Here is a 16,135-nt window from a genome sequence, read left to right as displayed (position 1 = left end):
TGGGTATTCACCCACGAAAGTTCATGCTTCAAAATGTCTGTTAGTCTATAAGGTGCCACAGGATTCTTTGCTGCTATTAGGGATGAAGTTATGGGCCAGGAGGAGGAGCTTGGTACTGCAGCAGCATCCATGAGAATATTTAATGTGTAACATCTTCAAAGAGTAATAGTATTATAAGAAGACTGCAACAGAACCACCATTAAAAGGTAACTCTGAAATACATACAGAAAAGCATATTTCAGGGTATTGCTGTCAAAGATCACGTGTAAAAAGAAAATGCTTCCTCTGTCCACCTCTTCTTTTGCCAACATCTAGGAAAGGCACATGACTCTTTCAGGCCCTAGGTCGGGGAGAGGCAGAAGAGCCGGCAGCAGTAGGGCGGATCTGATGTGTTGTGAGTAATGTATGGATACGGGTTGGAAGGCCTCATTTCAAGAAGCTTGCCGTTATAGCGAAGGGAGTTTCATTTATGTGTTGTACCTTAGTCTGCTGATAAATCATCCCAATGAGCAAGGAACCCCCTGAGACGTATTAGTTAGCGATTGCTTGAGAAGCACCGAGGGGGGTATACCCATGTGTGGCCCTGGCTCCCTGCACTCTCATGCACACAAGCCCCCTTGTTTCCAGCGTCCCAAAGGTTTCCAAGCTGCAGTCTTAGAGCAGCCCTGCACGCCCTAGGCTGCGGCCTCCCTGCGCTGCAAACAGTTTAGCAGTGTGGGGAGAACCAGTTGAGTAGCTCCCGCAATACCTGAACGCTGTGGGGTCAGCGCCTCCCATCCCAGACTCCCCCTCCACGCCCGGGTGGGGTTTATCCCCCGCGGCTCAGCAGGGGACAGGGGGTGGCTTCGCGCCGGGCGGGGCTGGGGGAGGTGGCTCGCCTGGCAGGCGCCTGCGCTGTGGCTACCGCTGAGGAAGATGCCGTCGGTTTCGAAAGCGGCTTCTCGAGGTGGCGGGTGCGGTGGGTCCCCGCAGACCGAGCAGCCGACGCACTATACGTAGGTATCGGGCCCTGGAGCCACCTTTCGCGTCCTTGTCCCTGCCAAGCCTGGCCCCACGCCGGGCGGGGGTCATAGGCCCTGAGGTAACGGACCCGGCCTGGGTCCAGCGGGTCTCGGCCGGCGGCAGGGCAGGGGCTGTGAGAGCCTGAGAGGCTGCTGTCCTCCGGCGCCGGAATGCGGCCCGAGAGCCCCTAACTCGCCGGCGGCCCTAGAACGCGGCCCGAGTGCGCCTAACGCGACCTGCGGCCTCGCCGTCCCTGAAACATTACCCGAGCTCCCCTAATCCACTGTACAATCCTATAATGTTCCTGAAACACCGCCCTACAGCCCTCCCAAGTCACCCCCACCATCCTTTAACGCTTCCCACATGCCCCAATGCTCGCACAGCCCCCAGACCGCTCCTATAGCTGCCTATCATCCCCTAAACAAACACCATCGTCCACCAGAAACACTCATTACCCTTGAGACACCCCTAAAGACTTCATAACCATCTCTTCATTCTTTAACACTCTTATACCTCCGGTAACCTTAACTACCCCTAAACCAGGGGTCAGCAGCCTTTCAGAAGTGGTGTGCCCAGTCTTCATTTATTCACTGTAATTTAAGGTTTCGCGTTCCGGTAACACATTTTAATGTTTTTAGAAGGTCTCTTTCTATATGTCTATAATATATAACTAAACTATTGTTGTATGTAAAGTAACTAAGGTTTTAAAAATGTTTAAGAAGCTTCATTTAAAATTAAATTAAAATGCAGAGCTCCCCAGAGTGGTAGCCAGGACCTGGGCAGTGTGAGTGCCACAGAAAATCAGCTCGCGTGCTGCAGGTTGCCTACCCCTGCCCTAAACAAACATAAGAAACATAACCTCTGTGACTATCCCAGAAGCTCCTAGATAACCCTGACACCTCCCCCATAAATATTCCCAAAGCACATCCCCAATAACTGAATTACCCCCAGCCTCTAGATTACTGGGGATTTCTAGCGGACTGAGGTAAGCAGTGAAATAACCGTAAGTAACTTCATACAGCCTGCCCAACGCATCACATAACCCCCAGATCTCAATAGTTTGCACAGTAACAATCTCTAATAACCAAGCTCCTCTAAACTTCCAGTACCTTCCCTAGAAACTTTTGTGTTCTTTTCCATCACCCCTGCTCTTTCTTCTCCCTAGGATAAACTCCCTTTTCTTCATTTCTTATGTTCTTCCTGTTCACGTCTATCCACCTTCCCTCTCCTACACCTGCACCCTCCAGACTACTGTACCACTGTGAAGGGAGTTGCAATCCCTCCCCCATTTATCATGTCAGTGTTCCCAGGATAGGCTTCTATGCAATGTGAGTCTGTGGTGTGGGGTTATTGGAGTTAAGAGGCATTTCTAACGTAAAACCAAATGTGGTTATTTGAAAAAACAGCTCTAGTAGGATTAGGTAGTACAGGGGTCGGCAACCTTTCAGAAGTGGTGTGTTGAGTCTCATTCACTCTAATTTAATGTTTCGCGTGCCAGTAATACATTTTAACGTTTTTAGAAGGTCTCTTTCTATAAGTCTATAATATACAACTAAACTATTGTTGTATGTAAAGTAAATAAGGTTTTAAAAATGTTTAAGAAGCTTCATTTAAAATTAAATTAAAATGCAGAGCCCCCCGGACTGGTGGCCAGGACCCAGGCGGTGTGAGTGCCACTGAAAATGACCTCGCGTGCCGCCTTGGGTACCCATGCCATAGGTTGCCTACCCCTGATCTATTATAATAGGGAGTCTGAATTCGCATTCAAGTAACTTGTTTTGAAGTGCTTGGAACTGCTGTATGATTGTCACTTAGGGAAATCTAATTTTTAAAGCCTATAGACATGATTTTTGACTGTAGTATTTGATATAAATTAGGGCTGTCAATTAATCACAGTTAACTTACACGATTAACTCAAAACAATTAATCACGATTAAAAAAATTAATCATGATTAATCGCAATGAAGAAATAGTATTTTTAATTCACCTCATACAAGTACTGTAGTTCAATCTCTGTGTTGTGAAAGTGCAACTTACAAATGAAGACTTTTTTGTTACACAGCTGCACTCAAAACCAAGACAATTTAAAACTTAAAAACCTTCAAGTCCACTCAGTCCTACTTCTTGTTCTGCCAATCATTAAGGCAAACAAGTTTGTTAATGCAGCCCTCTTCTTATTTACAATGTCAACAGAAAGTGAGAACAGGCATTTGCATGGCACTTTTGTAGCCGGCATTGCAAGGTATTTAAATAAATGGTATTCTGTTATTTTTTAACAGTGCGATTAATCACAATTAATTTTTTTAACCATGCAATTAATTTTTTTAACCGCTTGACAGCCCTAATATAAACATTATTATTTAAGTTGTGCAACATAGTATACAGGAATTACATTGTGAACTTCAATAGTAATGCAATTTTAATTAAAAATTGTCATATTTAATTTCTAGCTAAGCAGTAAAATGTATGTAGAGAATATAATTTTACACAGGATAAAATTGTACACTCTCATGGGCTGCACATGTTGAATTATCAAGAGCCTTGTTAATGCTGTAATCAATGTGCCTCCAATAAGATGAACTTGTAACACAGTTTAATTTTTTTAGGTATCTAAAGGACTTTAGGACAGAGCAGTGCCCTCTATTCTTGCAGCACAAGTGTACCCAGCACAGACCATTTACCTGTTTTCACTGGCATTTCCTAAATCAGCGTCGTCGTAGACCCATTCGAAGGCGTGATGGGACTTTTAACTACAGTCCAGATGTTTATTGTACAAAATATGATGAGACCACAGGAATCTGTCCAGATGGAGATGAGTAAGTTCCCACCCCCTTCCCCCCGAGTCAATTTGGCATTTGCAATATTATCAGTGACTTTATGTACATACAGAGATGTACTTTTGGTTAGAGAATCATTGGTATCTGGTAAAACTTGCTGAGTTAGTTTTGAGAGATTTCCTCTAACTTTAAGTAATTTATCAGATTTTTTGTGAGCACAGAATCATAGAATTATAGGTTTAGAAGGGACTGCAAAGCCCTTGCCAAGGTATGGGATTTGTTGTTTCTAAATCATCCAAGACAGAGGACTATCCAGCCTCCTTTTGAAAGCCTCCAGTGAAGGAACTTATGCAACATCCCTAGGCAATCTGTTTCATTGTCCTACTGTTCTTACGGTTAGGAATTTTATCCCCCAAGATTTAATCTAAATTTGCTATGTTGTAGTTTGAACTGATTGCCCCTCGTCCTGCCCTCCATGGTGCAAGAGAACAACTTTTCTCCTTTTTTTTTTTTTAATGGCATCCTTTCAGGTATTTGAAGACTGCTATCATGTCCCCCTTAATCTCCTCTTTTTCAAACTAAACATATCCAGTTCCTTCAGCCTTTGCTCATATGGCTGCATTCCATCCCTTTGATCATCTTTGTCACTCGGCTTTGGATCCTTTCCAGTTTCTTTACATTCTTTCTATACATTGGTGACCAAAACTGGACACAGTACTTCAGCTGAGGCCTAACCAGCACTGAGTAGGGCGCTATTATCATCTGCCATGACTTGCAAGCTATGCCTTTGTTAATGCAACTTAACGTATTTGCTTTTTTTGCAACAGCATTGCTTTGCTGACTCATGTTGAGGTTGTGATCCACCACAACTCCCAGATCCTTCTCAGCAGTGTTGCTGCCAAGCTAGTTATTCCCCATTCTGTATTTGTGCGTTTGATTTTTCTTCCCTAAGTGTAGCACCTTACTTTTGTCTTTGCTGAATTTCATTTTGTTGTCTATAGCCCAGTTCCCCAATTTATCAAGAATCCTCTCAATTTTAGCTCTATCCTCCAAAGTGTTGGCAACCTTCCCTTCCAGCTTTGTGTCATCTTCAGATTTGATCAGTATACTCTCTTTTCCTACATCTGAGTCATTAATAGAAATGTTCAACAACACTAGACCCAGAGCAGATCTCTGTGGAACTCCACTTGAAACCTCCTGCCAATCTGACATAATTCCATTAATAGTTACACTTTGTTTGTGGTTGTTTAACCATTTATGTATCCACTTAATGGTAGTTCCACCAAGCCTGTATTTTGTAGCTTACTTATGAGACTGTCATGTGGAACTGTGTCAGAAGTTTTGCCGAAGTCCAGGTATATTATGTCCACTGCATTCTCCCTATCCACCAAACCAGTTACTTTGTCAGGAAGGAAGTTAAGCTGGTTTGACATGATTTGTTCTTAGTAAATCCATGCTACTGATTATCCTTTCATCCTCCAGGTATTTGCAAATTGAATGTTTTATCCAATGATCTGGTAGCTTCCCAGGTATCAAAGTCAGGCTGATTGGTCTATAGTTCCCCGGCTCCTCCTTTTCCCTCTATTTTTTAAAGAGGGGCACTATGTTAGCCCTTCCTTCTGTCTTCTAGGACCTCTCCTGTCATCCACGAGTTAGCAAATATTATTGCCAGTGGCACTGAGATTTCTTCAGCTAATTCTTTCAGTACCTTGGAGTGAATAGCATCAGACCACATTGATTTGAATTCATTCAAATTAGTCAGAAGAACTCTGACATGTTCTTTATTTATCCCTATCTTCATCCCTTTCCCTTTATTGTCTGTGATAACTTGGCTAGTTGTTTTTTGTGAGAAGACTGAATCAAAGTAGGCACTGAGCAGCTGTGCCTTCCTATCATCTTCCATTACCAGCTCACCTTCTCCATTGAGCAGTGAACCCACACTTCCATTGATCTTTCTTTTTTGTCTGACATATTTGAAGAACCCCTTCTTGTTGTCTCTAACATTCCTTGCCAGCTGTAACTCTTTGCCTTGGTTTTCCTGATTTTATCCCTAAACGCTCATGCTATTCCCATTATCTTCTTCCTTGGTGACATGCCCTTCCTATTTCCTGCATGTTTTCCTTTTGGTTTTTAGATAGCTAAATAGCTCCTTCTGCAGTCACATTGACCTCCTGTGGCTCTTCTTATCTTCCGTCTGCATTGGAATAGTTTGATATTGAGCCTCTAGTATTACATCTTTTAGGAACTGTCAGCCCCCTTCAACTACTTTTCTACCTAATTAATCTTTCCATGGGACCTTGCATACTATTTCTCTGAGTTGGTTGAAATCCGCCTTTCTGAAGTCCATTGTCCTTATTTTGCTGTTCTCATATCCTCCTTTTCATAGGATCTTGAATTCTATCAGATCATGATCACTTCCCCCCAAGTTCCTGACCACGTTCACGTTCGCAACTAATTCATCTGTGTTGGTCAAAACCAGATCCAAAATGGATGACCCCTGCTTGTTTCCTCAGTCCCCTGCATATGCTAAGAATTCGCAGGACATATTATGTTTTCCTCTAATAGTCTTCCAACAGATATCAGGGAAGTTAAAATCCCCCATTAATACTAGCTCATCTGTGTTAGTTAAAATTGTTACCTGCTTGTAGAATGATTCACCCACTTCCTCTTCTTCATTTGGTGGTCTATAATAAACCCCCATCATAACATCGCTACTGTTCTTTTATAATTATGCTCTTTTATAAATATGTACTGTTTAGGGCCACCTAGTGCAGACTTCTGCAGTTGTGCAGTGTCCCTACTTGGGGTATAGGAATCAGTGCTAGCAAATCCTAATGAAGGATTAGGACCTAAAGACTGTATCTGTGTAATGATTATTTTAAAGCACATCTGATATGTAAGAAGTTGCTTTTCTGTTAATGTTGAGTTCAATTACTTTTCTGGCTGTAGTTATTTATGTACTGTAAATATTATAGATGTGTTTTCAATGCAGCAGGTAATTTCTTACCCTCCTGTGTTGCAAAGTTTAGGAATATGAATTTTGAGATGTAAAATGTATAAGGAACATGCTTATAATTATTAAATTTTCTGATAGAAATAACACGAATATTAATTCTGAATGGTGATGGCTTTTTTCTGGGATCTAATTCTTGGTAAAATCATGTCTGTGGAGATTTGTGTATAAAGTTTCTAAATTATATATACCTTCATTAATAAGTTTTAATTCTGTAAAGTTTGGTTGTCTTTGTACAATGTTTGGTGTGATGGTTTCTTCCAATAATATGTTCACACTATTTTAGATTTTTTAACTACACGTCTACCCCGATATCATGCTGTCCTCGGGAGCCAAAAAATCTTACTGCGTTATAGGTGAAACCGCATGATATCAAACTTGTTTTGATCTGCCAGAGCGCACAGCCCCGCCCCATTGGAGCGCTGCTTTACCGCATTATATCCGAATTTGTGTTATATCGGGCCGCGTTATATCGGGGTAGAGGTGTAGTTAGTCATTTCAGTGTGTGCTTTTTCTCCTTTTTAACTGGTTCTTGATTTTCCTTTGCTTAAAAGTAAGTTTTTATATTCAGTTGAAGGGATGTATCAATCAGTCCATAATAAAAACTTCGTTTACTTATCTAATGAATTGTTAGTCGTCACTTATAGCTATTAAATTGTATTATTACATGCATTACACGACTATCAAGAGGTTCCAATCAAGATTATGGCCCCATTGTGCTGGGTGCTCTACAGACCCATGTTGCAGTCTAAGTGGCTGATCCTGCAAATTAATGTGCATTTAAGTTACTCACATACTGGTGTTTTCAGGATTAGCCCTATATTAAGGCAAGATGTAATAGATGAATGCAGAGGAGGGGCAAAGGAGAACAAGAGTAATAATGACTGGAACATGTAGTTATATATATCACATATGCAACAATTAGCAGGTCTTGAATCAAAATAAATTAAAAAAATAAACTGGAAATGGCAGTTGACTTTCAATGGGATTTATGTGTCTAACTTCAATGGCCTCTTCAAAAAATCCCAGCCAGTATCAGTAACTCCTGCTGTTCACCTGCCAAGATTTTATCACTGAGTGGTTTACTGTAAATGTCATGGTAGAAATGGATCTTGAGAGAGGTTTTGAAGGAATGTATAGTGGCTTTTTCGATCTGTTTAGGGAGAATGTTTCATGTGTGAAGGACTGTATTAAAAAAAATGAAGGTTTTTGGGAGAAATGGACAACTAGTGCAGGAGTCAGCAACCTTTCAGAAGTGATGTGCCGAGTCTTCATTTATTCACTCTAATTTAAGGTTTCGTGTGCCAGTAATACATTTTAATATTTTTAGAAGGTCTCTTTCTATAAGTCTATAATATATAACTAAATTGTTGTTGAATGTAAAGTAAATAAGGTTTTAAAAATGTTTAAGAAGCTTCATTTAAAATTAAATTAAAATGGAGAGCCCCCCGGACCAGTGGCCAGGACCCAGGCAATGTGAGTGCCACTGAAAATCAGCTTGCATGCCGCCTTCGGCACATGTGCCATAGGTTGCCTGCCCCTGAACTAGTGTATATTGAAAATAAGTTCAAAATATCCTCTGTCATTGATGTAATTTGTAAGAGCCTACATGATTTGTGTTTCATTTTATATTATATTTATGAAAATGTACTGCTCACTTTTTTTTTTAAGTTTTGATTGAATGACTATTTTTTATGTGCAGAGTATAATCTCTGACTTGATTTTTAACAAAAACAGCTTTTGATATTGGTTAGCTGCTGTGTCCCTTTTTGATATGCAGTGATCTAAGTAGTGCTTGTGTTTGGATACTTTCAATAAACATAGAAAACGTTTTCTCACAGTTTAAAACAAAATTGAACAATCAGGATGTAACATTGCTTAGTTTAAGCAAACCTTGTAATTGTATATCTTTTAATCCATGTCCTTCACTTCCTGATGACAGTTTTATTTTCACTGATCAGGTTCGTCAGATCCTGTGTATGTATGAGTAGTCTTAAAATTAGGTGCATGTCTACAATCAGATTTAAGTGTTTAAAGATTTAAGACCATCATTGACTTTAATGTGGCTCCACAAGAGTCCATCTGCAATATCTGATTACAGGACTGCATCCTTGGGGCATTTAAAATTGTAGGATGAACACTTTAATTGTCAGCTCTTTGGGCCAGGGTCACAAATCCTATATATAGGCTCTGCATGTTGGATTGTAAACAATTTGGGGCATGGTCATATGTTCTGTGTGTTTCCTGTGAAATACCTACATTATTTATGATGTTATTAAATACAAAGTTAGGTAATTACTGTAAGAGATTTTGAATAACTTCTTTAATAGTAGCAGCTTACACTAGAAGTTGTTAATTGGGGCTATTGGAAGATCCATGAGAAGCAAAATAACTTTTGCGTATCTAAATGATTAATGATTGTATGCAATATAAATCGTAATATGGGTGGCATAAATTTTTTACATATTTATATGTTGTAATCATGTTGTGATTGCTGTCACAGCTGTAATTGCCATGGGATGTTGTGAAGCGAAAAAGTATAAGTTCATGGAGGATAGGTCCATCAATGGCTATTAGCCCAGGTGGCCAGGGATGCAACCCCATGTTCTGGGTTTCCCTAAACTTCCAACTGCCATAAGATGGGATTGGATGACAAAGGATGAATCACTCAAAATTACCTTGTTCTACTCATTCCCTCTGAATCATCTGGCACTGGCTACTGTGAGAGACGGGATACTGGGCTAGTTGGACCATTGGTCTGAAATGGTATGGCCATTCTTATGTTATAAGGTTGAATTTTCTGAGTTTTTGTAAGTTTAATATTGCAACCATGTCTAATGTAAAATTTTGCATTTAATTTTCCCTTTTTTTGAAATAGAGATACCAAGTTGATTGTACATCAAAATGAATGTAATAAGGACCTCAGTATTTCAATGCAATATTGAAGTATGCATGTATCTGTAACTTACACAGTTAAGTCAAAACTTTTTTTCAAATGTAGATGCCTAATTTTACACATGTAAAATCTATATTTAAGCATGGTATGAATTTAGGTGCCTAGTTTACGGCATCGTCTGTGGAAAGTAATTTTTAATAAAATTCTTCTATTCATTCAGTGTCCACTAGAAGATTTAAAGAGTTTTTTTATATCTGTATTGTATGTAATCAAGCAAACGCATATTTAAATGTCTAATACAATAACTGACCGATTTTTTTATGTAGAGCTGCAGCTGTATCCCTGTTTATATCAGAAACTTTCCAGTTTTTTTAATAGACTTAGTGGAAAGGTAGATGATAGTTCATGTGACACTCGCTAGGTGCCTACTGTTCTTTCTATATCAGATTTCTTAAGACACATTAAAGTTGCACCTTAATCAAAGTCTGACATGTTTTGAGTTATCAGAGTGCAAAAATAAGCATCAGAACAATTTAAGCATACACAAGTATGTTTTAATTTGCAACAAACTGCCATGTTATTGACTGCTTGAGAAATTATGTGGAAAAATTTAAGAATAGTAGTACACATGAAATGGGTAATTTTGAATCTTCCCATTTAGTACAGTATTAACATCTCTGTGAACATGTATATAGAACAATAGTATTCCTGACTGCAGAGCTCAACGGAAGCACCATCTCATTGCTTTAGACTTCTTCCTAAAATATGAACTGTTTTGTAACATGTTTAAATTGATATTTGCTTTGAGCAGTTGTAAACTCTTCTTGAAGCAGAAGGCTAGTAATGCTGTAGTTATAGTTGAAGATGAATACTTTATAAGCTGTTGTCTTCAAACACTATTTTTTAAGTTTAAATTGCTATTTAGACTGGAATTTCTTTTACTTACTTTCAGCTCAGAGGAAAAATTCTTTTATAAATATTTGTTATAATATTGTGTGAGTTATTAGAATATGAAAACTTAGAGGTGACGTATTCCCTTCTGTAGTAGTTAGTGTACTAAGTGTTAGTGGTCATGTCCGTATTTCACAGTATGTGTAAAGTCGTATGGAAAGTGTAATGTCTAAATTGCCTTGTGAATGATCAGAATGCTGAAAACAATTGCTTTTAAGTTTTTAAAAAAACACCTGCTAACTCTAGTAAAACTTATGATACAGAGTACAGTGCTTTCATTATTTCATTATTATTAAAAGTTAGCATTTAGTATAATTTCATATTTTTTTCCTCTTGGTTGATAATGTAGAAATGTTGCATATAAAGCAGCTTTGATTTTTTTATCAGCTTCTTTTTTCTGAGGAGCATTCACCCTGAACAGTCTCATAATAACCGTTGTCATTGTAATGTAAGCAGGCAAACATTTTTATTAGTGTTGGTTTAATATCTGCCATATAAAATAAAATACAGGTCTTGTTTAAAGCTATGTCATATTGGCTTATGTTTAAGCAAAACATTACACTTTTCTAATGAAGTAGATATTTTTGTACATAGTTCAGGAAACTTGGAATGGAAGATCAGCAATTGTAGCTCCTTCGTTGTATCAATAATTTGATTTTAATGCTCTTAGCGTATGTAATATTAAGTGAGGATAAGAGCCTGCTTCTTACTAACAGCTGTGAACCTGCTCCTTTTTTCTCAAGTGGTAGAGGCATTTGCCTTTGGTGCTGGGTGCATAGCTGACGTCAGCGTATCTTAGGTCGATTTACCTGGCCGTGAGGATGGCAGTGAGTCGATCGCTACCTCTCCCCTGTCGACTCTGCTTCCGCCTCTTGCGAGCTGGAGTTCCGGAGTCGACGGGGAGTGCGTTCAGGGATCGATTCATCCCTCTCTAGATGAGACATGATAAATGGATCACCGATAGATTGATCACTACCCGCCAATCCAGTGGGTAGTGAACACCTGCCCTTAGCTTGTGGAGCCCTGGCAGTTGCCCTGTTTGGCACCCCCTAATGCCAGCCTTTTTAGTAGGTGGGCCACAATTTTTTACGTTCAAAAGGAGTTACCAGCACAAAAAGGTTGAGAAACACTGATCTAAACCAACTCGGTGCTGTTTTTGAATTGAAGTAATTAACTCTAATTAAAGTAATAAGCTATACTTTTGTCTCTTTAAGGGAGCAACAAATCTTATTTCTCTGAGTGTTCCAGGAAAAGGATGGACACTTCAGAGCAGAAGGTTTTGAAGAATTCAGGACTGAGTGTGTGTTGGGAGTCACTCTGCAAGTAGTAACTAAGGCTGGTGGAGACCAGTGTGGAGCTATTGGGGTCAGAGAACTGACCCAAGACTGCACAGTACGCATATGCTCAGGGAACTACATGTTTGTCTACTGGCTGCTGGTGTCTGGTCTGTGAGCCATCGCAGCAGAGCATTTAAGGCACCCAGAGTTACAAGGCAGGGGGTGAGATAACTTCTCTCTGGTCTGAATTGCATTCCCAAAATGTTACCAGTAAGTTATAAGAAGGAAAGGGACAGCAAAATGTTTGGTTAGGAGTTTAAACACAATCCTCTAAGCACTGCACAGTGGTGCTCCATAATTGTTTCCTTCTATTATGTAGTTGTCCTTATCTGCATCGAACAACCGGGGATACAGAAAGAAAATATCATCTCAGATATTATAAGACTGGAACATGTATTCATGAAACAGATGCTCGGGGCCATTGTGTGAAGAATGGACTCCACTGTGCCTTTGCTCATGGGCCTCATGACCTTAGACCACCAGTATATGATATAAGGTATCTTTTTTTTATTTTTAACTTTCAGTCCTCATTATCAGGAGACCATTGTTCTATAACATTCCAGTATGTAGACATTAAACTTTTCTGTCTCCAAATACAATTAACTTTGCAATCAAATGTATAATTAACTTTCTGACATTATTACTGTAAATGCAAAAACCTATATTAATGCAATGTTAAGATTGCAAATGTAAAAACAATGGGAAATTAAAATATTAACATTTTTAGAGCAACAGTAACGAATCCACATATGAAGGACTCTGCATGTAATGCACTTGAGTGTACAAGGCTGGATATTTTACCTTTTTGCCTTGATGCTGTGTAGATCTGCTTGTGCTGCTTAAATTCACAAAATGGTCATTTTGATGCTATCTTTCAGCTCCTCATCTTGTGTTCGTGATATTTTGCCTCCTTTTTACATTGTTTATTTGGGATTTTTGACTTTTTTGTTGTTGTCCCTTTTCCCCTTCCCCAATAAGTGAGATGTCAGTGGTCTCTGTTGCTGCCTTTTAAAGGTGAGATTAGGTGGCAGCTAAAGGGTGATGCTTTGTGATTCAGGATAACAAGGAGGATGTGCATTATTTGTGACTGTGAACCAGCTTTTGAAATATTAGGGGACGAGAGGAAGGCGATGATGCACTGGCTTGGGATAAACAGTAGGATTCTTATAGGAAGTGATGATTGCTAGCCAAGCCTTCTGAGCTCTGTATGGATGGAGCTCTGCTCCTGCAGGATTTAAGAGCCTTTAATGGCAGCCACTACCTTCTGCAATCCATCCCTTGTGTTATTCCTTGTTTCCTGCCTAAAGCTTCAGGCTCACTGCTCTGCTGCTGAATTGTTCCCAGAATTATTTCTGTAACATTAAAGCTTATTGAATAATTTCATAGTCATTTAACATGACCTTTAATTCCCACCTTACCACAGAATTCCTTGCATCTCTGCATGATCACATACTGTTTCAATTACACTGCTCTACAGCTAAAATGCTTCTGAAATAAATGTAGTCCAACTTTACTAATTCTGGGTCACTGAGAATGAAAATGATGCTTAAAATTGTTGATTGGCTCTAGTTTTCAAGATATGCTATTGGGTCAGTATATACGACCCTTGACTTGGGAATGGCGGAGGATAAGTGAGTTATAAAGGGAAGGGATCTCAATTTAAACCAGAAATGACTAAAATACATCTTTGACTGGATCTATGAATAAATCTTTGACTGGGTTTGGACAGTACTTGCTTTTTTGGCAAAACAATGAATGATGCAATCTGAAGCTGGTATTGCGTCATACATGATATGAATTGCATCATGTTATTCCTAGAAGTCATGGATGATGCAATCATAACGAAGCTTACATCACTCTGCTGAACAAATTGCCCTATATCAGCTCTAGAAATCATACAGTGTCGTGCTCTCTTATTTGTCAGTGTTTGATTTTGCAAAGGAACACATTTCTGTTTAGCCAAAGTGAGCAGAGATGCTTCGTACTTGTGTGAAGAGTGCAGATAACTTCTGCTATGTTTGTGGTGAAGTGACTTTTGCATCACAAAAGCGCAGTATAACCACTATGGTTAAGAGAGCCTATCGCCTTTATTTTGGCTGCAAAATTGGAGATCAGGACAAGAGGTGGGCCCCACACATATGCCGCAACACTTGTGCAACAAATCTTCGCCAGTGGTTGAACAGGAAAAGGAAATCTATGCCTTTTGCAGTGCCAATGATTTGGAGAGAGCCAACAGATCATACCAGCAATTGTTACTTCTGCATGGTGCCTCCAGTTGGGAAAGGCGTGTCAAAGAAGAAAAAGTGGACTGTGCATTATGCAAACATTCCATCAGCTATATGCCCAGTACCCCACGGAGAAGGACTGCCGGTTCCTGATGCACCAGAATCCTTCTCACTTGAGTCAGACGAGGAAGAGGAAGAGGATGAAACTTCTGGTCCTGAACCATCAATGTCACAGGACCCACATTTTCTCCCATCCTCCTCTTCTGAACCACACTTCATAACGCAAGGTGAATTGAATGACCTTGTCAGGGATTTGGAACTACCCAAGAGTAAGGCAGAGCTGTTGGGCTCCAGACTACAGCAGTGGAATCTCCTGGCAGGCTATCAGGGCAAATGGAGCCAATCAATGCTTGCAGACTATTGCTGGACAGTGACAAGAGATGCTCCATTTAATGAATAGAAGAGACAAGCCAAGAAGCGCCAAGTAGACACGGAATAGGCTAAACTATGTACATAATAGTTTTTTGCCTTTTGTTTCATAATAAATTTTATTTGTATAACCCTTTTGCTGATTTTTAAAGTATTACATAAACAAGACAGGTGAAATATTGTCATGTAAAGCAACCATAAACACATGAAAAGACCTAGGTTTACAATTTATGATTAAAACTCTACTATCTACACAATATACATAGACATACATAAAATGTAAAAACTTAAAATATCTTAGAAACAGTAGCCAATCAGTTGTTTTAATTGTCATATTTGAATTCAGCACATCAAAATACATAATAAATATCACATTTTATCTCTGAAGCTGACGACTTCTCAAAAATTGTAGACCAGTGTTATTTGTCACATACTATTTTTTCGATAGGATTCCTGCCTTGTTCAGTGTGCAGGATAGGTGGCTCTTCAAGAGTGAGACAGCAGTTCAGTATTTTTTTTTAACCTCCTTATTCACTGTGTGGTGCTATGCCTTATTTTCAGCATACCAAACCTCATAATGAGTGAAGTATATTCCATTTCCTTGTGATGTTTTATATTGTGATCATCCCTGTGGTACCTGAGTGTCTCTCAGACATTAAAGAATTTACTTCACAAAACCTCTCTAGTGTGTGTAGAGAAGCATTATTATTCTAGTTTTATGGATGGAGAACTGAAGCACAGAGATATTTAAGCCAAATTCACAAAAATGACTGCTAAATGCTTCATTCATTGGATTTCCAACTTGAGATGCCCTATGGTTTGATCCTGAGCACCTGCATCCTCCAGCTTTAGCTGGAGTTACGAATGTTCAGCACTTCTGAAACTCAGGTCTAAAGTGTTTCAAATTATGCACCAAGAAAATGGAGAACATACAACTAGTTGGCCACCTTTTGGTTTAAGTGACTCCTAATGTCATATAGGAAATCTGTGGCTAAATTGCGGGAGGGATAACTCAGTGGTTTGAGCATTGGCCTGCTAAACCCAGGGTTGTGAGTTCAATCCTTGAGGGGGCCACTTAGGGATCTGGGGCAAAAATCAGTACTTGGTCCTGCTATTGAAGGCAGGGGGCTGGACTTGATGACCTTTCAAGGTCCCTTCCAGTTCTAGAAGATTGGTATAGCTCCTATTATTAGTATTTATTATTATTACTGTATTAACTACAAGAGCCTCCTTTGTTTTCCTGTAGGCCCCTGCTTTGTTCCTGTCACATCTTCTCTTGTCTTCTGCTGATGAAGTATCGTTACTGTAGACAATAGTCTCATTAACCAAAGTGCTGTCTCATTCATAGTCTGTCCTGTGTGCTGAATGAGGCAGGAGTCCTTGTGAAAACATAGTATGTGATATGTAATTAAATAAAGACTGTCAGAGTTCATTTGCACAAAGAGACCAAATAATGCAACCTACCCTGCAAAGAACATAACCTAATATATGCTTGTATTGAGGAG

The 16,135-nt window shown here is 39.5% G+C and overlaps 1 protein-coding gene across 7 annotated transcripts in view; it reads left to right on the top strand.

The window, feature by feature from the left end:
• Positions 1–895: 895 nt before the first annotated feature.
• Positions 896–16,135, top strand: part of UNKL (unk like zinc finger) — a 147,270-nt gene continuing 132,030 nt past the window's right edge. For 6 of the 7 annotated variants that reach the window (XR_007776295.1, XR_007776294.1, XM_050967631.1 and 3 more), the window contains exons 1-3: positions 896–995; positions 3,609–3,818; positions 12,296–12,472. Coding sequence is in view for 5 of the 7 variants with exons in the window: in XM_050967631.1 (XP_050823588.1) it covers positions 916–995; positions 3,609–3,818; positions 12,296–12,472 (467 nt within the window). In the remaining 2 variants the exon portion in view is untranslated. Of the gene's footprint in view, positions 996–1,638; positions 2,331–3,608; positions 3,819–12,295; positions 12,473–16,135 lie in introns of those variants that run through there. The other variant, XM_050967633.1, reaches the window with a different exon arrangement.

The sequence above is a fragment of the Gopherus flavomarginatus genome, chromosome 9 (assembly GCF_025201925.1).
Source record: "Gopherus flavomarginatus isolate rGopFla2 chromosome 9, rGopFla2.mat.asm, whole genome shotgun sequence".
Classification (NCBI taxonomy): domain Eukaryota; kingdom Metazoa; phylum Chordata; order Testudines; family Testudinidae; genus Gopherus; species Gopherus flavomarginatus.
Note: the sequence above shows the minus strand (reverse complement) of the source record. Positions and strands in the feature narration are given on the sequence as shown.